Raw genomic sequence first — 27,542 nt, 5'->3', positions numbered from 1 at the left:
TCATTTTTTCGTGTGAAAGGGTTAAAAGTAAATAAAAGACACAGTGTCAGGTGGTTTGTATGAAGATTATTCCTCGAAAAGGCTGATAATCCAAATTGTTGGCATTTACGCTAAAATATTTAGATTTCCGTGGATTTCCGTCTATATTATATCACCATCATTTCCCAGATGTTTAAGCTTTTAGTTGATACTAGATTTAGCTAATCGATAAGTTAGGTCGATTCCTTGAGTCCCGGGTATAATGTAAACAAAATAAATATTGATAGCGCATACTTTCAAGGGTTGTCTACCCATCTTCCACGATAACATTGTATTACAAAATATGTTCAGCTAAAACCCTACTCATGCAATGACGGATGGTGAGAAACGCTGTGTTTCGACCCCTGTCTTCAGAGCCTATATATCTAAGCCTCTTAATATATTGATACTTTTAATTTAATTATCACTTTGATGTCATAAAATAATATATTTTACGATTTCACACACACTTTTGAGACTCCCCATTTGAAGCTCAAACCGAGGTTTTCTCGAGTTATTCTTAAAGTAACAACCAAAGCCAGCACTATATAGTCCATAGCGTTTTGCGTAATTCGTCACTTCACAGATAGTTTTTAAGTAACCAATCGAAAAAAGTATCAAGATGGCATCATGATGGTTTGGAATTATGCCCAGTCGATTCTACGCCCACAACTGCCACCAAATTAACATGTTTTGGTAAAAATATAGTACAGAATATAATTTTGGGTCTATATTTAATAAAAAATCCTCACGGTAAAATGACTTTTGGAAAAAGGTAAGGGTTTCAAGTACCCCCCCTTGGGTTTTGGCGCACTTCGAGCACCATCTGACGCGTCGGTGCCTGTTATCAACTCATATTCATTTATACCATCAGTTATATCACTCTTGATTGATATCCGACCTACATATTATCAACGTGAAAAAAATCGCTGTACAGCTCGACTTTCCTTCACATTTTTTTTCGAATTTCATCTTTTCGAGTTTGACATATACCTATTGCTGATTGTATGAATAAAAAAAAATGAAAAGGGCTGCTAAATGAGGATTATTTTGTGGATATAGTCGAGGTTTCAAAACACATGGAGCTGAGGAGACAGAGTTAACATCAAATGAGATGGCCAATTGCACGAATATAGGTTATCTTGTATGGAGTTCACTTTGCGGTAAGATACATTTCATACCCCAATCCTATATTATTTTCCTTTTAAACTGGGACATGGGCACGTATTCTAAAGTCAGATTTAACTTAGACCATGGTCTAAGTCTGTGCTAAAAAATTATGTAAAAGCAAACATGTCAAAATTTTCCCTACATTGCAAGTTTCTTATGCTTACTGTGCTCTTTAATTCCTAACTCATGAATAGTGAAGAAAGTTATCTTATTTATCTTTCCGAAACAGTTAAGAATGATTTGAACGAAAAATGAATTGATACGTTTATATGATATTGTTGGAGACTTATGCAACTATTGGCTGTCCATAATTAAACAACAACTTTACACCAGAGTTTAAATTGAACCAGACTTCAGAATACGGGCAATGGAGTTTCAATATACTTGATTATAATACCAAATTACGAATTATGTATACTTGACTCAGTTGCTTTTGAGGGCTTCAGGGACGTCTACTTTATTTGATAGGATGCGAAATGCGACAATGGTTACTGAACTATAATTCTCGTTTGTTTGTTAAACTTTATTCATTCACGGGTTGAAAACAAAATATAATATTTTCCCGCAACCAGGATGATAGCTGTTTTTAGCGAGGTCGTGATTAAAATGAAATACGAGAAAACAAATGTTATAAAACAGCAAATCATTCAAATATAACCAAAATATATGACGACAAAAAAATCAAAATTATTTCAAAAACATCTACTTAAAGGAAAATATAAAAACATTGGCGAAGAAAAGAAAAATAATAGGAAATAATTTATATGTTATAAAACAGAAAGTAAACCGGCATGATGTTTAGTAACGTAAAGAGAGAAATAAAGACCGAAAGAAAGAATCTACCACTACTAGTAGTAGTAGTAGTAGTAGTAGAAGTAGTAAATGTAATACTAGTACTACTACTTCTACTACTACTACTACTACTACTATTACTACTAATTCTTCTTCTTCTACTACTACTACTACTTCTACTACTACTACTACTACTACTACTACTATACTACTACTATACTACTACTACTACTACCATGACTGTTGCTACTATACTTCTACTACTACTTCTGCTAATATTGCTACTAATAATACTACTATACTTCTACGACTATTACTACTACAGCTGCTGCTGGTGCTATATTATTACTACTGCTCCTGCTGCTGATACTTCCACTATTACTACTCCTACTACTACAAAAGCAACTACTACTACTACTATACTTCTACTACTACTAGTAGTAGTAGTACTGCTGTTGCTGCTGCTAGTCTACCACTACTTAGTAGTAGAAGTATAGTAGTATAAGCAGTACTAGTATAGTAGCAACAGTCATGGCAGTAGTAGTAGTAGTAGTAGAAGTAGTAGTAGTAGTAGTATAGTAGTAGTAGTAGTATAACTACTACTACTGCTATACTTCTACTACTATACTACAGTGTACTACTGCTACTACTACTGCCATGACTGTTGCTACTATACTATACTGCTTCTACTACTATACTTCTACTACTTCTGCTACTACTATTACTACTAATAATACTACTATACTTCTACTAATACTACTTCTACTACTACTACAGCTGCTGCTATTATATTATTACTACTGCTCCTGCTGATGCTACTTCTACTATTACTACTACTACTACTACTACTAAAACAACAACAACTACTACTACTATACTTCTGCTATTACCACTACTACTAAAACTACTACTACTTTACTTCTACTACTACTAGTAGTAGAAGTAGTTGTTGTAGGAGTAGTAGTAGTAGTAGTAGTAGTAGTAGTAATAGTAGTAGTAGTACTAGTACTACAACAACTACTACTCTACTTCTACTACTACTACTACTACTATTGCACCTGCTGCTGATACTTCTACTATTACTACTAACTATTGCACCTGCTGCTGATACTTCTACTATTACTACTACTACAGTGTGTATCAAAAATAGGGAAAGATTTTAAAAGTCTATAAAATTTGTGTTTCAAATTATGATCTCTATATTTTGGTGACAATAGGTGCTCTGAAGTCGTATCCTTCAAATGTCATTAAAATAATTAAGTTTCGTTCATGCTTGAGCAAACACGGAATGTTTTTGTCTGGGGTTAAAAAGGAGGCTTGCGCCAAAATGGCCTAAAATGATAAAAATGATGGTCGGACTTTTTGCTAATCAGCAGACTTCCTCTTAACATTTTCATTATCTTTGCCGTAATTTTCGAAATTTTGTAGACTTACCAACTCTGTCCCTTTTTTATACGCACTGTACTACTACTTCTACTACTAGGGAGTTTTCAATTTGCACGTCGACTAGTGATCTGCGACGAAAGTACGTCATAATAGTCTGATTTATGTTGATGGTATACAAAGTCAATCGAGCACATGATTGGAAGACACTGGGCATGTGCAAGCCATTCCTGACACGTCAACTTCATGATGACGACTGTGGATTTCGCTCAGATCACGCTCGTTCGAAATGTAGTAAACGAGCAATCAAATCCATGCCCTTTGATTGAAGCCACGTGGTGATTTACTCCAGCGGTTCTGTATACCGTAAACACAAAGCAGACTGTTATGCCGCACTTTTGTGGCAGTCCACTAGTCGACGTGCAAATCGAAAACTCGCTACTACTATACAGCTGCTGCTTCTATATTATTACTACTGCTCCTGCTGCTGATACTTCTTCTATTACTACTACTACTACAACAACAACAACTACTACTACTACTACTATACTTCTACTACCACGACTACTACTAGTAGTAGTAGTACTATACTTCTACTACTACTACTACTACTACTAATAATAATAATACTATACTTCTACTACTATTACTACTACTACTACTACTGCTGCTCCTGCTAGTCTACCACTATTTCTTCTTCTTTTTCTTCTCCTCCTCCTCCTCTTTTTTGGACCTCTTCTGCTTTTTTTGAGTTTTTGATCCGTTTTCTTTCACACAGTGATTTTAACTCAGGTACATTCATCGAGGGGTGGGTGTCCACAATTTGTATGTCCAACCGTTCACGATGATATCGCGGATGACGAAATTCAGCTGGAAGCTGTACAAGTCACTCGACCACCAATCGTTGATCTAAAGAAATACGGCATCGCTGAAGATATCACCCACTGGTCGTGTGAAAGACCTTCAGAGGGTATGCAAAATCATTACTAATTAATTATTCGGGGCAGGGGGTTGGGTAAAGGGGGCATATGATCATTTTTTTATAATTTCATTTTTAATTTTCTAGTTACTCTTTGCTTGTCAGAAGTTTGTTAGAGAAAAGAAAATATTTGTAACGAGTGGTGTTAACCTAAATGGGAGGATGATAATAATAATAATAATAATATGCAACATTTATATAGCGTTTAATACAAATGTTTCTAAGCGCTGCATACTATTACTCCGGCCTTATCACGACTACCCTGATCGGGCGCATCGAGCATTCAAGGATTTTTTTTCCTACCGGGTACCCATTTACTACACCTGGGTCGAGAGTGGCAACTGTAGATAAACGCCTTGCCAAAGGACGCTAGTACTGCGGTGGGGTTTGAACCCCGGACCTTGTGGTTTACAGTCCGGAGACTTATCCACTGAGCCACAACACCTCTACGGATGCCCACTTTAATTCTCTACGTACCTTTCTAGTTTTGACTCATTGATTAATATCTATTTTCAAATATTCACTGCTCATTTTATGTTTGAACTGTAAAAAAATGCACATGCTATGTTTAACCATGTTAATTCATTTCATATCAAGTACTTTACAACTACATTCTACCAACGTTCGGTCCATCGTGAGACAAGTGATTAGTTCTTTTATACTTCATATGCAGTACGCCTCTAATAGCCTTAATTTAACTCAATTCAGGTTTATTTTATTACCGTCCGTGAGGACATTTTGTTGTGTGAGGGTCTGAGGGATTTGTAGTACAGGATAACATCTTTGTTTAAATGAATGAGAGAAATATAAATCGAAACTGATAATTATACAGAAAGTGCCCAGGGAAGCCTTCCTTTATTTTCACCAAAACCCTACCCTATACCCCCCCCCCAAAAAAAAGAAGAAGAAAGAGTCCATTTATTTGTTGTCCCTCCAGCAAGAAAGAAAGAAGCTCCGCTACTTCTGACCTGATCCACAAACCGGTCCCCAGATAATGTTCGGCTTCATTAGTACTCAGATGTGACGAAAAAAGACCGCCAAATAAGTTTGAAATAGAGATAATATCCTATCACCATGGTCAATGGTTTAACTATTAATCAACGTCGCACTTGATAGACCAAGCTATTTGTCCTTCTATCGTGAGTAATTTGGTTGACAAATAGGTCGAAAAGGGAGCTTGATCAAGATAATTGAATTCGATCCACTGGACATTGACAATGCGTCCATTGGTAACAGTTGACTTAATAATCCATTATAACAGCAACATGCTAATTCATTCAAACAGTGTCAAAGTAAACACGCAAAAACACCTTCATATTTCGATTCACCTGGGCCCCGTCTTACAAAGAGCTACGATTGATCCAATCAATCTCAACTGTATGAAAAATCCATCCATGCCATAATTTTTTTCTCCAGTAAACAAAAAGAACCACACTGAATTTTCAAGCGAATGATGAATATATAATATACATCATATCTAGTAAATATTTTGAACGTAGTTGCATTTTAGATGTTGATGTTAATGGCCGTCCATGGTTGTTGTTTGATCTGATCAATCGTAATTTTTGTCAGACAGGGCCCAGTTATCTGCAATTTCTTTATCCTACTATGTTAGGTATGCTTAAATGATATCTTGCCTTGAAAATAGCCTATCCCAATGAAAGAAATGAAAGTCATTTGAATACACTTGACCTTAAGGCAACTCTGAACTGCTCCATTGGGCCCAAAGCTCCGCATATAGGGTATTTTCAGTAATGCTTATGCCTAGCCTACACACATAGTAGTATACGGTATTCGCTATTCGCTATACGGGCATTGCGGTTCACATAAGGTAGCATGTGTGTCCTATATTCTTATGGCGCCGTCAAAATGGATACCACATACGAAGAAATTTTTGCTCTTCTCCGCTCATTTAAAATAAGGAAAACAAAAACTGAATGCTGTCATTCATCATGTTCATTATTTATGTGAAATCGTTTCTGTATTTTTTTTATTCATCTGGACTAAAATTATGGCAATAAGCATTTTTTTTCCTTCCTGAAGTTTATGATTTTGAATAAAAATAAAAGAAAACACACCTTTTTTTCTGCGTAATTTCATATTCGAAAATGAACTTGTTTTGAATTAACTTCAAGTAGAGGAAACCCCTCTGCAATTTGTTGTTTTAACAGCTCTCTCATTCAAAAATGAATATACTTCATGTATGCGCCAATCAAAATTATCTTATCATATATCACTACAATGTTTTTCAGTAGATAAGGCCTGATACTTTAGGAGATTTGAGAAATATAAGGCCATTGATTGGATAGAAGAAATTATTTAACTTCTGTTTAATACATCTTGGATAGAAGAAATTATTTAACTTCTGTTTAATACATCTGTTTATAATGTGGTTCGTTGATCGAGATGGAATTATTTGAGTCATAATTATGATTTCACACACCAAAGCAACAAATTATATTCATTCATTTTTTGGGGGGCTGGGGTGGTAATACTGTGGTTATGTTCCCAAATATACATTTCAAAATCTCATCCATGTATCAGCCTAATTAATGTCATCAATTATTCCTATATTTGTTTTGATGTCGTCTTTTTTTTAATGTTGGAGTAGCTTAAATCAACTTCCCCATCCTAGCTATATTCTATATTATATTATTCATGTGAACTCGTATCAAAAGTGAATAATAAAGAAAACATTTTTATATATATCATTTTCTTTGATTAAATATATTTTCTCATTATTTTTAACTTATTATAAGAATAATTAAGTAATATGGCTAAACATACACAAAAAATGGCTGAACTAACCAGAGGTGCTGGTTAGTTCAGCCAATTTGACCTTGTATCTTCAATCATCCCACGGTAAAAACAAAAGAAAAATGAGGAGCCCACATAAATCAAGTAAAATTTACATGAAATGCCGTTCTTTCAGTTTTTTATGTGGCATTTGACATTGCAGATCCGGAGTGCTGGATATCTTAAATATCACGACATAATGAGAACCAAGAAATTATTTCATTATTTTGGATTTAACCCTATTTCACCTGACAACTGCTGCCACATCTACATTGGACGCTAATATATATGCTGGACGAAAATCGAACAAGTTCGATTGCCACTATGCTGTACTATAATATAGTATACTATAATATAATATATAATATAATATACTATTATGCTACTGCGGCGTTTCCGAAAAGTTCCCTCTAATGTGAACCGGTTTGAGTTAATCCTTATTATTTACGACTGGAGCTATTTGCATGACCTTCGAAAACGTGCATGGTACACCGAATATATTCAATTTTAACTCAGCCTTAGCTGCAGATTTCACAATATCATAGGATAATATTCGGTATACAGTCTGAATTACTTTTAGAGGTTTTTTCAAAGATCCAACCATTTGGAATAACCTTCCTTTACATATAAAAGATCGCCCTTCCCTTTCCGTTTTCAAAAGGAGACTAAAATCATATTTAATTGACAATTACACTAATTATTAATAATTCATTTACTATATTACAGCCTTTATCGTTACTTTGTTTATGTAACGTATTTAGGTTTTTTAGGTGTTGTATATTGTAATTTTTTTTGTATAAATTTGTAGTTTGTTCTATCGGTGGCAGCACCAATAAGGCTTCTCTGCCTTCTAAGCTGTCTTCTCGTTTGATGAATTATTTTTATTTCTTGTACATTCCAATATGTTTGTAAATATTATTTTTAATATATCATATGAACGAAATGAATGAATGAACGAATGAATGAATCTTGTTCTTGAACAGAAGTTCGACTAGGCTGGAACGAGTATTCAAGAGGAGAGGGACGAGTTGAAATTTTCTATTTCAACAGATGGGGTACAGTTTGCAATACCACATGGGATATAACCGTAAGTTGAACAAATCGGTTAGAACTCGTTTTTCAGAAAATTCCCCATTGCAAAGGTTCAATATTCCGAAAGTTTTGTTTTATTATAAAATAGGGTTCAATATTCTGAAGATTTGTTTATCAACATACGAGAAAATGCTCGTTATTCTCAAGAAATTCCCTTCGAAGAAGTGTTCTATAGGCCCTATTCTTTCTGGAAATGATGGTGAGGTCTAGTTCGTTAATTTTTTCGTTTTAATGAATATTATTTCATTTTTTGGACTGTTGAACCTTGGGAGTTAAATGACGAATAATATTCAGTCTTTTCGCTTGATCACTGGAACATTCGGAAGAGCAAAATCTTTTTTTTTTACTTTTTGAATTAATGAATCTTCGGAGTAATATACCTCAGGAAAAAATAACAAAATCATGTTCGGATTAAGGATTTTTTCCATTTTTGAATTAGCGAACGTCTATATGTAATGTATTTGTTTCGTAATAATTATTTTTATTATTTGTTTGGCGTCACCTGTGCCTGGGAGGCGAAAAGCGAACTGAATCACTGTGACCCGCAGGTCTCTCCTCCCGATATAACTGATTTTGGGGAATGCAGGTGGACCACTACACCGGGGTTTCCCCCTACTCTTATACGAATAGTGCAATGGGTTCTTAACGTGCAAAGGTGGTGACTCTCCTCTACACGGGGCCTCCATTTAATGTCCTATCCGAGTGACGGAGTGTTTTCCATTATAACATAGCCTGCATCTATGAAACATGGGAGAGACGTTTACACACAACGCATTGGCTTTAGTCATCCGCCCGGGGTGGACTCGAACCCACGATCTTTGGTTCGACGGGCAGACGCGTTACCGACTGAGCCGACACCGCTCTCTATAATGAAACCTTCTGAATGGTGAATCTTTGTGATAAAGAACGTAACCCGAAAATAACACCAGAAAGTAGAGAGTCAAAGTGTATATGAATTCTCGACCTACTTTCATGATTGACTTTATCATTCATAATTCTATGTCGGTGTGTGGCACCGGCCGGCTTTATTGAAGCTATTCATCAACGTCACTGAATAATTCATGCAATTTTATTGGTGCACGTCCCACCTTGTATTCAACAGATTCAGCCTTATTATTGGAGTTGAGAAACTGTTATAGTTTTTCTCCTGCTTCTTTTCGAACTCCATCATCAATAATTTATTGAAGCATGATTTTCATTGTGTGATAACTTTCTTACTCTTTAAAGTATTTTCCTCAAACCTTCACCAATATTTTTTACTATTTTTTCTGCTATTTTTTACAACAAAGTTTTCTTCAGGGGGAACTTCCCCTTTAACTGTGATCTTATATTAGAAAGTCTCTTTGTTCCTCGATAGGATTCCAATGTGGTGTGTAGACAGCTTGGTTTTTGGAGAGCCTTCGCCACCATCGATTCCATCGTCTTTGGAGCCACTCCAACAGGTCCAGTATGGCTCGATCAAACCAACTGTTCAGGAGATGAGGACTCCCTCTACAGGTGCAGAAAGGCTAGCATTGGTGGGAACCAATGTCAGCATGAAACGGATGCCGCTGTCATCTGTGATCTTACAGGTATGGAGCTCACTTCAACTATGGTGTCTTTGGCATTGTGGTAGCAGCTACAGGGCTCAGCAGTCAATCACTTTTCAGGATTCCATGTTACAATAAGAAATTCACTGTAAAAAAAGGAAGTGAGAACTCCCTTAGCACTTACAGTGCTTGTAAAGTGATTGCACTACGAGTGTTGATTTTCTAGTTCCAATTTAAACTAGATAATTAGCACTCGTAGTGCAGTCACTACTCAAGCACCGTAAGTGCTGAATTAGCGCTTAATTTTTACAGTGTTTGTGACGAAAATTGGTGAACCCGGAACCGCAGTTTCATCCTAATCTTCGGAGCTGACGTAAATTATTTTTTTGATCAAATGTGTCGTTTGACCATGCAGGGTCCAGGACGAAACTGCAGTTTGGATTCACAAATTTTCGAGAAAGCTTGATTTTTCTTAGTTGCTCGTTGTCGTGAAGGGCATTTGAATATACACATGTAATGTATTCTCCGTTGTTCTTGAATCTGTCAAGCGGCGTGAAGCGAAAGCCCCCTATTAATTGCAAAGTCTCAAACAGTTCGTTGTTATTCTTGTAATGATAGGCCCTTATAAAAAAAACGCACAGTGTATGCTACCGACCTCGCAGCATAAAGCGTAACATATGGGTACTTTTCGCATTTACAACGGGGAAACTCTCTAAATGCACCGATTCCTTTATTAAATCACGATGGAGAGCTGAGAGGCTTCCGTTCAAAGTTTGTGGATTTGGACAAAGGCGGCGGAAGCGGGGGGGGGGGGGCAAGTCCCCCTATTTTTTTGTTTATATTTTTTTTGTGCTAGTCAATTTTTTTACCTATGTCCATCACAAAATTCCAGATGCCCCCCCCCTTTTTTTGGGGGGGGGGCTTCCGCCGCCAGTGGATTTGGACTGCTGCAGATCATCCGAAGATTTGCACCGGACGAACAATAATTGCAAATATGTCGTTGTCGACAGTCATCAGATTCCAATGCTTCTCGGTCCACACACTGTCGACAAAAGCCTCTCAATCGGCTCGCCACCGTGATTTGACTTGCATTTTCCAAGAAATAGACCAGTTCGTAGTTGCTTCTGGACAATTTTGGTCAAATGGCCTTTCATTATGATAGGCAGATTTCAAAGCAAGATATTACGTAAGCTTGCCTTACATAGCAGGATGAAGAGATTGAATAGACCAGGTGAATAGAATAGCACACCAATGAACGCTTTATGAAGGTAATTATTGTATTCCTACTTTGAATGCATATCATAGTATGTTGCACAATGTACTTGGCAAACTGTGAAATACCAGTCGTTAGTGGACGCATTGTTGTTTTTTGCGGGTGTAAATGAATACCACTATTCAAAAGAATATATGAATAATCAAGACATCAAAGTTGGTGCTTATCTTATTAGATTTTAAACCACAATGTCACTTTAGTACAAATGACCTTCCTCTGATCATGCGTAGAATCTTTTGATCAAGCGCAGAAAGGAACTACGAACTGGCTTATTGGTGCGGTGAAGAGATTTTCCCCGTATGACTAGCCCGTAAGACTGATTTCTGCAATGTTGCATCGATTATAGTAAATGATTAATCGTATCAATCATATCTACAGGATTACCATAAGCATCATAAAGTCTTCCTTTTTGTTTTTTTTTTGTGTTCTTGAATGTTATTTCAAACTGCCTTGTAATGCTCTGGGATTTTTTTTTTTAATCTCAAGGCCTGACAGAGACATTTCAATTCAAAGGACAAATTCATGTAGAAACTAGAAACTAGCCCTATCGTAAATTATAGAACTCCTCTGTCATGTCTGTTGATATCATGAATGCTCAACATTTTGTAGGTCAATTACTCGTTGGTCATACCGGCGGCGAAGAGAGACCACTCCTGTATTACAACATCTCGGATTCATCAGGTTTCCATGAAAGATCACCCATCAACGTCTCTGCAATTACGATGCTTTACCATAAAGAGGATACTACCTTGTATTGGATCCAGGACGTAGAGGGCTCTTCAAAGAACTGTGAACTTCGTCGAATGAATATGAATGGAAGTAATAACCAATGGGAAACTTTTGCAACGCTGGCTGTCTGCAACCGTAAGTCTAAGTGCATTTTTATTTGACCAAAGAATTTAGGCATTTTTATAATTTAGGATGTATAGGGCGCCAATGTTAGTCAATCTCTAACAAATGCAGCGTTTAGCGTTACGTTCAACAATTCAATATTTTTTTATCATACCGTTTTGTTATTTGACTGCAAATTATATATTCATAAAATTGGTCAGAAAAAGTATGGATCTATGGATTTATATGTGACCTCCATATATCTCTCATGACACATTTATGTATACCAATTCATTGATTTAACTAGTTAATGCATGGTTATTCAGTTACTGAAATTAGTTTTAGGACAAGTCCACTCTAACAGAAAAGATGATCTGAATAAAAACAGAGGAAAATCCAACAAAGTTAAGACACTTAAATTTCGCTTAATTTCACAAAACAGTTATATGCACATCTCGGTCGGTATGCAAGTGAAGGAACTGATGGCATCACTCACTCGCTATTTCCTATTTTTTTTATGAAATATGAAACATTCTAATTTTCTCCTCATTGTCCTGTGAAACAAAATTTTATTTCTCCCTCTTATGGTTCCGTCAAGTTGGTCCTTGTCAAATCTGTAACAAGTATTGTATAATATTCAAACGATAAAAAACAAAATAAACAGTGAGAGGGACATCATCGATTCTCTCATTTGCATGTGACTAAATTGTGCATATAACTTTTAGCGAAACTTTAAAAAGTCATAACTTTCTTATTTTACATCCAACTTTGATGAATTTTTCAGAATTACGCTTGTCTGATTTTTCTCTGCGGATCCAAATCAACATTTTCTGAGGTGGACTTGACCTTTAAGAATACCGCTGGGCCTGTCTGTTATCATAGCTACTACAGCTACATATGCAATCCATGTTTAGTAGAATTTACTTACCATTGAAATGATTAAAAAATGAGACGGCCATTATTTTGTTTCCATCAAAGAATATTCCTCAGTGACTATCGATGAAATCGGGGCATATGTCTTCTGGACGGAGCCTTCAACATCAAGAAGGGTTTACCGGAAGGCTACCGACGGGTCTAGTCCAACTGTGTTTCGATACGGCGTACGAGCCCCTCGAGGAATCGCACTACGAAAAGCAACACGGTAAGGTTTAATTATAGCATATTGAGGTATTATCCAGATAGCATTCAGCATGTTCAGAGGGCCAAAGTGCCCCCTGCCCCTCTCAACATAAAGTAATGACAGCGGAAAAAAGAATGATTGATAGTAATAATAGATAGTTCTTTAAAAGGGGAAAATAAGAGATATTGCGAAAGATTTGACAAAGATGAACGAATCCGGCAGAGTGTGGCATTTGGCATATAGGGGGATTTGGGGGCGCTTATTTATAAATTTTGGCGACCCCAAGCGATCTGAACATCGGGTCGGCCGCTGCCTTTTTGATATCCAAGATGGGCACAATTTTCATCAACTATCGTTTTCTTGAGTGTTACATGGCATGTGAAACTGAAACTTGGCATATTTTGTGCCACTTCAATATTTCCGGCCCCCAGCAATTACCTTATTGCTACGAAATCATGAATGCTTGTAAGTAAGCAACCAGAGGACCGGCGGCTTAAGTTCGTCTCCGAGGGACTTAGTAATGAGGAATAATGCCTTACCAAATGGCATTAGTGCAACAAATGGGAATGAACGCGGGTCGCGTATTTTTTTTTACACCACTGCTCCGCCAAAATCCCCAGAAATACGAAAGAAACGACTCGCGGGCAAGTCTAATCTGCATGTGCGCCACAACTGGGCTGGGCGTTGTGGCGTGCGCCTGTAATCCAAGCTGTGGGGAAGTTACAAATTATTGATGCAGAGGTTCGAATTTCGAGCCCTGGTCACGTCTTTCGGAGGGTGACGTTAAAGGTCGGTCCCAGACGTAAATAATCATATCTGATTGATACACGTCTGACAAAACTCAAATACACACGCACACACATCTTGAAAGCAAAGCTCTCGGAATTCCCGCGTGAGATGTGTATGAACCCGGTGTATTAAGTTGAATGAATTATCCAAAACCACCTGAAATCATCCCGTTACCACATTATTTTCTTAATGTTATTGTTGATATAATGGAAAAAAGGTTCTAAAAACCATTTTAGTTTGTAACTGAGCTGATTTTGTATTGAAAATGAAGATGTAAAGGATATTGTCTATTTAAAGTCTTTTGGCGAATTGAATTTGCTGAAAGAAAGTGTGGTGAGGGCATTTTAGTATTTTTCCTACATATAGGCCTCACTAGCGTCCCTACGGGGGGGGGCAGGGGGGCAGTCTGCCCCCCCCCCCGCCTGACGAGTCACAAACCATGCAAGGGACGTATCCCTGCCCCCCCCCCCCCCTGACGAGCTTGAAGCCCTTTTTTTGCTTGTCAATTTTTTTCTGGTACGAAATCCTATATTTGTGGTTGAAGACCAAATTTTGGGGCGGACGAATTTGCCCCCCCCCCCTGTAAAAAATCCTAGGTATGCCACTGATATAGGCCTTCTAGAATTGACTTGTTCTGAGGTTTTCCCAACCTTAAATACTTTTCAGAATCACGTACAGAGTATACATTTGCAGCAATTTGTACGTAGTGCACCTGTGGATAAAGTTCAGTAGTAGCTGTGATCTGAGAAAGAAAGAAAGAAAGAAAGAAAGAGAGGAGAAGCTATAGGGGTGGGGAGTGCGAAGGAATAGAGATAAAGGGGGAGAGCTAGGAGATACAAGGAGATTGATTTGGAAAAAAAATTATATTGTGAAAAAAATAAAAAGAAATGGACCTTAAGCAAAAGGAGTGGGGGAATAAAAGAAGAGTCTACCCAAGCAGAAAAATCTGATGAACAAAACGAAAACATTCATTGGACAACTAAATAGGCCCCTATTTATGAAATATTTAATCACATGAAAATATGGGGAAATCACATGACAAATTGCCGATTACATGAAGTCATGGATGCACCACTATAACCATTCATTTTGTTTACAAATGTATTTATACTGCAAAAAATCATTATTTGACCAATCACATGATTTTTTTCAGAACTCGAATCAAGCCTTACATAAATTGTTATGTAGGCCTTCTTAAAATATAATGAACTCAAAATATTGAGCTTGACTATATTTTTACACCTTTAATCACTCAGTTATTATAAATATTGAATCATAAATTCATATTTTCAAGGTTGTTAAATAGAACTATAAAGTCTGTAATAATGGGAACATGAAAAGCATATCTATCATCTAGATATCCTGGAAAAAGTTTTGAGGAAATCAAAATTTCGAAAAAAAAAAAAGTGTAGTAATGATTAATGAAATGCTAGTCGTGCACCTATGATGTTAGCAAGTTGGTAATCGCTTGGTGGTATTCACTTCATTAAAAATTCATAACATTCATATCAGTTGTCCAATTTCCCTCAAACTTTTTATGCCCTTTCTGTCAATCTGATTTTTCTTGTCCCGTTGAAAAGTTATTTTGGCGTAGACTATCCTTTAAAAAATTGAGAAAGAAAGAATTAATAGAGAGGTAGAGAGAAGATCTTATCTGCCAAATAAAAATAATAATAATAATGATCAAAATATGACTAATATAAAATCATATTTCTAGAGCGCATCAATGCAGAAGCAGTCCCTAAATGCTTTGTAATTAACTAAAGAAAAGCAACGGTATCAAGGTGTACAAAGTTATCAATAAATACAGACCAAATTTATCGAAAAGTGATTGTGCCTAATTTAATGGGATTTAATGACAACAAAATAAAGGTTTTTGTATTGGGCAAAAAGCAAGAGGGCAATGCAGAGACCGGAGAATGCTGGAGATCAGAGAGGTGAAAATTCTAATCGACGAAGAAAAGAAATCTAGTCTATCTGCAGCTAAGAAACCTCGCTAGTGTTTTGTTTCATGTATCTGAATGTCTGGAGGTGCCATAAGTGCGATTAGGTCCCTACAAACTAAACGCTTTTAAAAAGCTATATATCTAATTATCTATATTGAAATCATAAGGTTTGTTTTGTATGACTATATTGAACGAAATCAAGATGTGCACGACGAAACGTGTGTGGTCAACGTGTTAGACTCTAGCGCGAGCCGTTTCTGTGGGGTTTTTCAATATTTTGGCGGAGCAGTGGTGTAAAAAAAAAATACGCACCCGGCGTACCGGAATCCAAAACCCACACTCGCGAGTGAGCTATCGCGGTCGGCGGCAATATTTGAATTCAGTGCCTCAAAATATTCCTTTGCCAAACTTCAGTGTAACATGGCATGTAAAACTCAAGAAATGATAGCTAATGATTTTTCATGGCGGCAATCTTGGATTTCTAACAGGCGGCCGACCCGATGGTCAGATCGTTTGGGACCGGTGATTTTTTTTTTAATAAGTCAGTGCCCCCAAATAGCACGTACGCTAAAATTCACACTCTCTGCCGGATCCGAGCATCTTGGCCATTTTTGGTCACTCATCTGCCTAATAAGAAAAAAAATGAAAATACCATGGAAAAAGAAAGAGACGAGTGAGTAAAAAAAACAACTAAGGAGGGGAAGAAGCTAAACCATTCGAGTAACTCGAAACTGACATGGAATACATTCCTCAGATACATCATTAGTTATCCCATTTGGTCAACCCTAAACTGTAAAAAAAAATCGTACCTCTCTGCGATTTGACTTGGAGCTTTTCACACGTGAATTTTTGAATCATCATTGTAATGACGATTGCTATTGTAATCGTGACTGTGATTAGCGTTCATAATTCTAATCATGTTCTAGTTTTGTTTCACACTTGCTAAATATTCGACATTACCCTGATTTTCACTGGAATCATTCAAATTACGATTTTTTGTGTGTTACCGTGTGCAAAGTTAATAGCAGAAAATAACAAAAATTCAACCCAAATCACCTTCATTTTGTGAACACCCCTGTTTTTCTTCTTTTGGTTGTAAAATTTAAACCAACGGCCCACATTACATAATCCTTCCCAGCGCCCTGCACTCACAAGGAACGTATATCTTTAGTTTCAACTTTCTTGACTCTATTCTGTCCTTTTTCATTTTAGGAGGGTATACATCTTAATGGAGAATCGGGTGGATTCGCGCACTTTGAATTTAGGTGGTTCTATAGGTCCTGTTTCTTACCCAAATAACAAGAATGTTAAATGTCTCACATTAGATGAAGCAGGTACGTATACAACTTGGAAATGAAATGAAAAATTATGATCTATGGCAGCTCTTTGTCACGGGACGAGTAGTTCTGGCTCCCGCAACACAAAGGTTAACGATTAATCGTACGCTTGATTTTCACGATTGATTGTACGTTGTAGTCAATGCAATCAATCGTAGAAAAATGTTCTACGATCATTGCTAAGCTTTGTGTTACAGGCCCCTGGTTGGTCTAAGACCTGGGTTCTGTAACACAAAGGTTAGCGATTAAACGTACGCTTGATTTTCACGATTGATTGTACGTTGTAGTCAATGCAATCAATCGTAGAAAAATGTTCTACGATCATTGCTAAGCTTTGTGTTACGGGCCCCTATGACAGTTTTCGTGTATCGTAACGAAAAAAGATAAAAAGACAAGAGAGGGGGAAACACGGGAAACGTGGACATGTCAGAAAGAGAGTTGTGGGTCGTAGAACTCTTATCATTCGAATGAGAAAGAAATGATGCCACTGTGCGCTTTTCACCTGAGCAATCATGCCGGTGTCGCAATTTGCAGCTAATGCAGAATGATACTTTTAAAAATGTATTATACGAAGATGTGCATCCAGATATGTACCTCTCAATCAAAAAGAAATTCAGACATTTTTTTCTTAATCCTTTGAATTTTAGGCCACATTTTCCAACGAGAATTGAAAAACGAAAACATCTCTCTACGAAATGTGTTTTTAAAGTTATCTAATAAATCAACTCAAACTTGAATTACAACTAATATACAATTCAATTCAATTCATTTATTCACCATATAAAAATATTTAAATACAATGTAAAATACAGTGTAAAAAATACAATGTAAAATAACATAATATATAAATGCATAAATATAACAACGCATACAACAAATAAATATACAACAAATAAATACAATTTATACATTCAAGTAAAGGAAAAATCAACACATACTTCACATCGATAAAAAAAAGAGGCATGGGTATGTATAAATTAGATTGAAAAATTATTTTATTGTGAAAATAAAAGTCAATTAATGCATATTTAAATTGAAATAAAAAAAACGTTTACAACAACATCTTTTCTCCTACTAGGTGGTATGATGTACTTCGTCGATTTCGAGAGTGACGTCGTACTTAAGATGGCGCCAATTGATGGTGGCACGCTCAAGGTTGTTCCGTTGGACATCAATGACACCCCCTCGGGTATGCTGTTCGCATCGGGCTGGTTGGTCTGGCTTGAACCAACTCATCATCGGGTTGGTCGTGTCGCCCTACGGGCAAGCTCTCGGGAGATCATATACCGGGACTTTGATCAGCAGATGGAAGGTGCTCCAGCGAGCCTCACTTTCATTCCAAAAAACACAGGAAAATGAAATCTCAAGTGAAATTGTTTTAGTGAAATTGTTTCAGAAGACGAACTCGCGATCATGATTGGTGGCTGTTGATACATTTCAATGATAGTTGTAATATAACGATAATGATTATGTTATGATTAATATTAATGATAATGATAATAATAATATAGAGTATTTATTTTGCGAAAGGCGCTCCTATATTACCCGGCCAAGCTAGGCGTTCACCGCGCACACAGCTTTTTTAAGGAATTACTGCCTACCGGTACCCATTTACGTCACCTGGGTTGGGTGCAGCACATTGTGGATCAGTTTCTTGCTGAAGGAAATTACGCCATGGCTGGGATTCGAACCCACGACCCTCTGTTTCAAAGTCAGAAGACTAATCCACTGGGCCAGAACGTGGAGTCTCCACGTTGTGGTTATATGATGATGGTGGCGGTAGTGAGGATGATGACGATGTGGAAAAGGAGGATCACATGCGGATCCAGGGGGGACAAGCCGGCCCTTGCCCTTCCCTTTGAGATACGCAATTATTTTTTTTATGTAAAAATTCTGTTAAAACAAAAGTGCCCCCTCCCCCTTTTTTTAAGTGAAGACCTTTGTTTTTTTGTTTTTTGACTTGTCAAATTTTTTCATGGACGAAATGTTCTTGTTTTTTGTTGAAAACCTTTTTTTTTTTGGTGTTGCTTGTTAAATTTTTCCTCGGTAAAATGTGCCCCCCCCCTTTTGGAAAATCCTGGATCCGCCCCTGAGGAGGATTGATATTGTGATTATTGAGATAACGATAATTTCATTATTATAATGATTGTAAAATTAATATTAAGAGAAAATATATCTAATATTGTTGTGGTCAGTTAGAATAATATTAACGCCGAAGGATATGATTATAATGATAATAATGATGATGAAAATAATTTAAAAAAATGATGATAGTATACATGATAGCATGCACTTTTAAAAAATCTTCGAATTAGTAGTTACCAATTAATCTATACAAGTAGAATTTATACTTTGTAATTATTCCTTGTAGATTTATCTTGTCTTTGCATTTACCTGAGTTTTGAGGTTCAATGTACATTTAAGAAAATTCAAGTAATGCTGACGTGCTTCGATTAAGTAAATCTCACTCCAAATTTTATATTTAGGATACTTATTACTTTAAAAATCATAGTGAATGCACTTGTATTTAACGCTTTATTTATATAAAATATGAATATCAATTAAGAGCAAGAATTTTTTAATAACTCTTATATCTATTTGTGTTTGAAATCTTTTTCGATAAGGTAGTGTAAAGTGTTTCATTTTTTTGTAATCTGAAAGTGCAGCGCATGCATATATTTTGGTTATAAATTATTAAAAGTAGGATATAAAACAAATATACCAGGCGTTTCATTCGAATGCATAGTGGGAATTATCAATCCTCGGTTGGACGGGAAAATAGTAATTGCCAGACCAACCTCGGATAAACAATTCCACTATAATTTCTCAAATCCTGATATATATATTTAATACATCATGGGCAAGTTTGTTCAAACAAGACCGTTCCTTAATAAGATAGACAGATTTCAAAGCTAGATATTATGTAAACATGCTTGAAATAGTAAAATGCAGACATTGCATATACCCTAGGTGACTATATTAGCACGTCATGATTTTGTTTGAAGGTATTTGTTGCATTTTTACTTTGAATGTTATCATGTTGCTATTAAAATGTACTTGGCCAACTGTTAAAGGACAAGACCACCCCAACAAAAAGTTGACTTGAATGATGAAAGAGAAAAATCCAACAAGCATAACACTGACATTTTATCAAAATCGGATGTAAAATAAGAAAGTTATGACATGTTTAAGTTTCGCTTAATTAGACAAAACAGTTATATTCACATCCTGGGGAGCGTTTCATGAAAGGACTTGTCGGACGTTTTATCCGACAAGTCCCATTTTATCCGACAGTTACCATAGTAACAGTGCCTCACAGCCAATCAGAGTCAGAAAGTGTCAGATCTGACAACTTGTCGGACAAAAATGTTGATGAAACACTCCCCTGGTTGGTATGCAAATAAGGTGACTGATGACTTCACTCACGTTTCTGCACCGATGGGATGCGCGTAAGGGCAACGTGGCAAATGTTTACCTTGTCGGTCTCGGATTGAAAGTAGCGAGCGAAATATGACTTTTATTTATCTGCTAAAATACCTTGTATAGGTAATAATTATATAATATTGACTGGCCTTGAGGGGAACATCAAATATATTGTCAACAAAAAAATCATATTGGCCCGAGTCTTTAGACGAGGGCAATATGGGTCATTTATCGTTTTGCCCCCCCCCACCAATAATTCCACATGTGCAAAATTAAAATAAGATTGTAATGTTACACGAAAATCAGCAAGCGAGATTGAGATACAAAACTCGTTCTTTATTGAAAATTATGCTCAAAATGTCCGCTTTTTCAGATTGGAATATAACAAATTTTCAGCTCCCGCTCGCATCATTTCAGTAGCAAAAACCCATAATTTTCATGATTAAATAGATGAATAGAATGTCCCGTTTTCAGTTTTAATCCTCAAAAGAACTTCCGCTTCGATTTGCAATAATAATTTGTTGGATATATATCTTGTTCTTTATTAAAAACGTCAATTTAACTCAATTTTTCAGATCGAAAAATCACAATTTTTGGCTCACGCTTCACGCTCGCATCTATTGTTGTTTTAGATATCCATCTTAATCATTGCTGCCAAAAATGCTTAGAATATCAAGCTTTCAGGTCAGAATGTTAAGAGATTTCAGCTCGCTCTCGGCACTCGCATTATCTGTGTGTATGCGTATCCTCCTCACGAGTTACTACAAACAGGCCTAATGTCACTTTTTCCGGTTTTCAGGTCAGTATATACTAAAAAATTTCAGCTTCGCGCTCGCATTAATTTGTTGGTGAGATATGTGTCTCTTTCTCATGAGTCATATATATATATCTGAAAAATACATCTGAAAAATCGATCGACGCCCCTGCTATTCATTAGGAGTTTTGGCTTGAGTGTGCGTGTTCTATTTAGGTTACTTTTATGTGATGTAAAGAACATTGTATTACAAAATATGTTCAGCTAAAACTCTCCTCATGCAGTGATTGATGGTGAGAAACGCTGCTTTATTACCTTTGTCTTCAGAGCCTTATGTATTTAAGACTCTTAATTTATTGATACATTTAATTTAATTATCATTTTGATGTCATAAAATAATATATTTTACGGTTTCATACACACTTTTTAGACTCGCCATTTGAAGCTCAAACCGAGGTTTTCTTGAGTTATTCTTAAAACAACACCAAAGCAAGCATAATAGTCCATAGCGTTTGCGTAATTCGTCACTTCACAGATAGGTTTTAAGTAACCAATCAAAATAAATTATCAAGATGACGTCGTGAGAGGTTGGAATAATGCTCAGTTGATTCCACGCCCACAACTGCCCCCACATGAATATGTTTCAGTAAAAATATAGTACGGAATATAATTTTGGGTCTATATTTTATAGAAAATCCTTAGGCATGAGCCTGTATTTTATGAAAAAAAATCCTCACCGTAAAGTGACTCTTAGAAAAGGGCAAGGGTTTCAATTACACCCCCCCCTCCGGGTTTTGGCGAACTTCGAGCTGCACCATCTGACGCGTCGGTGCCTGTTATCAACTCATATTCATTTATACCATCAATTATATCACTCTTGCTTCATATCCGACCTACATATCATCAACGTGAAAAAAATCGCTGTACAGCTCGACTTTTCTTCATTTTTTTCGAATTTCATCTTTTCGAGTTTGACATATACCTTTTGCTGATTGTACGAATGAAAAAATTGAAAAGGGCTGCTAAATGAGGATTATTTTGTGGATATATTCGAGGTTTCAAAACACATGGAGCTGAGGAGACAGAAACTCAAAGTTAACATCAAATGAGATGGCAGTTTGCACGAATATAGGTTATCTTGTATGGAGTTCACTTTGCGGTAAGATACATTTCATACCCCAATCTTTCATTATTTTCCTTTCAAACTGGGACATGGGCACGTATTCTAAAGTCAGGTTTAACTTAGCCCATGGTCTAAGTCTGTGCTAAAATTATGTAAAGCCAAACAAATTTTCCTTACATTGCAGGTTTCTTATCCTAACTCGTGAATAATGAAGAAAATTATATTATTTCCGAAACAGTTAAGAATGATTTGAGCGAAAAATGAATTGATACGTTTATATGATATTGTTTGAGATCTATGCAACTATTGGCTGTCCATAATTAAACCACAACTTTACACCAGAGTTTGAATTAAACCAGACTTCAGAATACGGGCAATAGAGTTTCAATATACTTGATTATAATACCAAATTACGAATTATGTATACTTGACTCAGTTGCTTATGAGGGCTTCAGGGACATCTACTTTATTTGATAGGATGCGAAATAGCCTGACAATCATACGACAATGGTTACTGAAATATAATAATCTTGTTTGTTTGTTTGTTTGTTTAACTTTATTCATTCACGTTTTGAAAACAATACATTTTCCCACTGTCAGGATTTTTTTTCTTTTAAATTATATTTTATTTCTTCCTCATATCACATGTAAAAATAAATATACATGTAACATAACATCATTAACATAATTGTTTCAAGTTTACGCATAAACCTTTAACATGGTAAGAAAAGGAATATATATGAATTTCAAATGTAAACTTAGAATCAATCTGCTCACATTTCTTTAACAACTTATTATCACGAAGGAATACAGAACAGAATCCTTGTACAACGACAACAACAACACCAGCAAAAACCTCTATTAGCTGAATTACGGAAATACACTTATAATCTGTATATAAAACTCAAGTTATATTAGTTTTTAGCGAGGTCGTGATTAAGATAAAATACGAGAAAACAAAAGTTATAAAACAGCAAATCATTAAAATATAATCAAACAAAATATCTGACGACAAAAACAATCAAAATTATTCAAAAAACATCCACTTAAAGGAAATCATAGAAACATTGGCGAAGAAAAGAAAAATAACAGGAAATAAATTATATCAATATAAAACAAAAAGTAAACCGGCATGGTGTTTAGTAACGGAAAGAGAGAAAGAAAGAAAGAAAGAAAGAAAGAAGAAAGAAAGAAAGAAAAAAGAAAGAAAGAAAGAAGCAAGGAAGAAAGAAGCAAGGAAGAAAGAAAGAAGCAAGGAAGAAAGAAAGAAAGAATGAAAGAAAGAAGTGAAGTAATATTGTCATTAATCACTATATTGCGGGGAATGAATTGAACAGTTTGGATAGATTGGACTGTTTTGAAGAAAATGTGTGTGGGGTTTTGTAAGGGCTATTTTACTACTACTACTATACTACTACTACTACTACTACTGCTTCTACTACTATTGCTACTATTACTACTACTACGTACTACTACTACTACTTTATGCTTCTACTACTACTACTACTACTACTACTACTACTACTGCTGCTGCTGCTACTAGTCTACCACAACTTCTACTTCTTCTCCTCCTCCTCTTCCTCCTCTTTTTTGTGGATTCTTCTCCTTATTTGATCCGTTTTCTTTCACACAGTGATTTTAACTCGGGTACATTCATCGAGTGGTGATTGTCCACAATTTGTGTGTCCAAACGTTCACGATAATATCGCTAATGATGAAATTCATCTGGAAGCTGTACAAGTCTCTCGGCCACCAATCGTTGATCTAAAGAAATACGGCATCGCTGAAGATATCATCCACTGGTCGTGTGAAAGACCTTCAGAAGGTATATGTGAAATCATTACTGATTAATTATTCAGGGCAAGGGGTCGGGCATAGGGGGCACGTGCCCCCTTGTTTAGATCCTTTGTTTTATTTTTAATTTTCTTATTTCTTTTTGCTTGTCAGAAATTTGTTAGAGAAAAAAAATATTTGTGACGAGTGGTGTTAACCTAAACGGGGGGGGGGGGGTGCCCACTTTGTTTCTCTAAAATGTAATGTTTATTCTTGAACCATTTGAAGAATTGATCAATATTCCTTTTTCAAATAACCACTGCTCATTTTTATGTTCAAGTGGTGAAAAAAATGCACATTTTACCTTTAACCATTTTGATTTATTTCATATCTAGTAATATATTCCAACAATTACATTGTACCAACGTTTGATCCATCATGAGACATGCGATTGCTTTTTCTACTTCATAGTATTATACAGGGGCCGCGGATGCGGGGGGGAGGCTGGGGTGGCTTCAGCCCCCCCCCCCCACTTTTTTCCAAAACCGTGTACAAAAATGTAAAAATGACCATAGGATTGTGATTTTTTGCATGGTCAGCCCACCCCCTCTTTGAAAACCGTTCCGTGACCCCTGTTAAATGGCAGTATCCCTCTAATAGCTTTAATTTAATTCAATTTCATTGCCGTCCGTGAGGAAATTTGGTGTGTGATGTATGTGCATATTAGAAACATGGATACAGGATAGCATTATACAAAAAAATGAATGAGAGAAATATAAATCGAAACTGGTTATTAAATGAAATGAATAAATTATACAGAAAGTGCCCAGGGAAGCTTTTATTTACACCATAACACTACCCACCCACCCCCCCCCCCCCAAAAAAAAAAATGGAGGCACTTTGTTTGTTGCCCCTCCACCAAGCAAGAAGCTCCACTGCCCGGCTCTGACCTGATCCACGAATCGGTCCACGCTCCACAGAAGATCCATCCAGCACATGTTCTGCTTTATCAGTACTCGGATGTGACGAAAAAAATGACCACCAAATAAGTTAACAAGTGGAATGCCTATGGCGGTCTCACCTCCATCACGCGATTCAATACAGCAGCAGTGCTGATTTGAAGACTACTATAACTCGCACAAGATGTTCAGTGATACTTGGTTACTCTTATTTCCACCTTTTTTTTAACTAGACCAATACACTTACAGAGATATGATGGTAATTCAACTAATACCCCCAACGTGGCCAAAGTTCATTGACCTTACATGACCTCTGACCTTGGTCATGTGACTTGAAACTCGCACAGGATGTTCAGTGATACTTGATAACTCTTATGTTCAAGTTTCACGAGTCAGATCCATAAACTTTCAAAGTTATGATGGTAATTCAAGAGATACCCCCATTATGGTCATTGTTTATTGACCTTTGACCTTGGTCATGTGACCTAAAATGCGCACAGGATGTTCAGTGATACTTGATTACATCCATTATGTCCTTAATAAGTTAGTTTTCTTTTCAATAAATGCCACATATTTTAACAGGAATTAACAAGCAAAAGTCAAAGATCGGCATCGTTCCATCGATATGTCATATCCGTTGCGCGCACTTAGGCAACATGCGCGTAAATGCGCGAATTGTCTAAAATTTTCGATCAAATCGCGCGGATATTTATGGTATCGGCAATAACCACAGAAAGCAAAATTTTGCATGCAATCAAATGGGGATCTCAGCCAAATTTTGCTATGCCCGTCGCCAAGGGGCGCGTCAGGGGGCAACGGGCAAATCTTGTTAACTATGCCCGTTGCCCTTGGTTAACACCTTAGTTTGTTGTTTTGCAGGCATGGTCGTTTACATGACTTCAGTTTTGACCAATCAGAGGAACGGATTATTCCACATTCTTAAAGAGAGGTTTATAAACTATACTATATTATATCCCTTACTTAAAGATTGTTGCATTGAGAGTGTATGGCAGTGAGTCCAAACTTCGCGCGTGTCCAAACTTCGCGGATGGTCATTATCTCCAAAACTAGCCAATATCCTTAAAATCTGACATCATCAATGTGAAAAGCGACCTAAAATTACCCTTCGCTGAAAGTTTCTTTAGGATTAGTCCAGTATTCATGAAAATATTGGCAAAAGATCGGCAAATTTGTCACCGTTAGCGCCCGTTTTGAAGAAAGCAACAAGCATCACGATATCACCATTTTACAAGCAGAAATCCTAAAAAATGTGAGTTAAATGTGGTACTAACCAATTCCATAGCATTTTGCCATCAATCTGATATAAATATTTCACTTTTTGAGCTTGAGTCTTTGTTTAAATCTCCACAAAAGCTTTGGTGCGCGAAGTTAGGTCACACTTTTCTGAACGGTTTTCCAGCACAGCCCGCATTCGCCGATCGGAATAGAATTTTGAGATCGCGATACCGGCGTGACCTACTTTACATTTTCGTCCATGATTTTATAGTTTATGATCTTGCCGTCAATGTGGTTACTATTTCTTGAATTGGTTTTGTATAAATTATGAATAATTTGTGGACAAAATTAAGCCTGATGAATATTTTTGAAAAGTGCGCGAAGTTTGGACACCCCATCATACAAAAGAAGAAAAAGCATAGTTTTACGACGACCTTTGCCATGAAAAAGTTCATTTACCTTGCAGACGTCACGCATAGTCTATTTTTTCTCTAGGGAAAAAATGAACTATACGTGTTTTCGACCCCCCCCCCCCCCTTGTCTAGTACTCATGGTGGCACGCGCTGCGCATGCCACGGGAAAGTTTCGGCGAGCTGCGCTGCGCTAGGACGGTATACAAATAGCGAATAGGCATGAGTGCGATGGTGCGAGATTTCGCATGAGGTGAAAGAAAGATGCTCTATTCAACGAGGCGTTAGCCGAGTTGAATAGAGCGTTTCATTCTTTCACCGAATGCGAAATCTCGCACCATTGCACGAATAAGAATATTCGCTATTTGTGTTGTACAACGCCTCGGAATCTAGCGAAAATATGAAAAAACAAGAGTTTTTCCCTCCAGTAATCTATAAAAAGGGAGCAAAAATATTGAAAGCGAAAAGCAAAATTCCACAAGCCGGGCCCACAAGCGCACATGATCTTGGACAGCATTGCGCATTTAGCCAGCGAGCTGTACGCGCATTGTCACCTTATTCAATGAAATCGCATTGTGACGTCACCTCCTAAAGCCGTGCAGTGGTACATTTTGGATGGTACGGTACGTCTTGTGTGCAACGGTACGATTGTATGACATTCAGCCTCCCATTTGATCGCGTACAACAAGCTAAGTAGGCGTTGTACAATATACAAATAGCGAATAGGCATGAGTGCGATGGTGCGAGATTTCGCATGAGGTGAAAGAAAGATGCTCTATTCAACGAGGCGTTAGCCGAGTTGAATAGAG

The 27,542-nt window shown here is 36.7% G+C and overlaps 1 protein-coding gene across 1 annotated transcript; it reads left to right on the top strand.

Annotated features, from left to right (window-relative positions):
* The first annotated feature begins 7,136 nt into the window (after positions 1–7,136).
* Positions 7,137–18,485, top strand: LOC121431260. Its single transcript, XM_041628769.1, has 7 exons — positions 7,137–7,161; positions 8,122–8,225; positions 9,588–9,801; positions 11,642–11,896; positions 12,842–13,004; positions 16,931–17,052; positions 18,134–18,485. The coding sequence occupies exons 1-7, from the start codon at positions 7,137–7,139 to the stop codon at positions 18,412–18,414; spliced, it is 1,164 nt and encodes a 387-aa protein (XP_041484703.1). The 3' UTR covers positions 18,415–18,485.
* Positions 18,486–27,542: the final 9,057 nt, after the last annotated feature.

The sequence above is a fragment of the Lytechinus variegatus genome, chromosome 17 (assembly GCF_018143015.1).
Source record: "Lytechinus variegatus isolate NC3 chromosome 17, Lvar_3.0, whole genome shotgun sequence".
Classification (NCBI taxonomy): domain Eukaryota; kingdom Metazoa; phylum Echinodermata; class Echinoidea; order Temnopleuroida; family Toxopneustidae; genus Lytechinus; species Lytechinus variegatus.
Note: the sequence above shows the minus strand (reverse complement) of the source record. Positions and strands in the feature narration are given on the sequence as shown.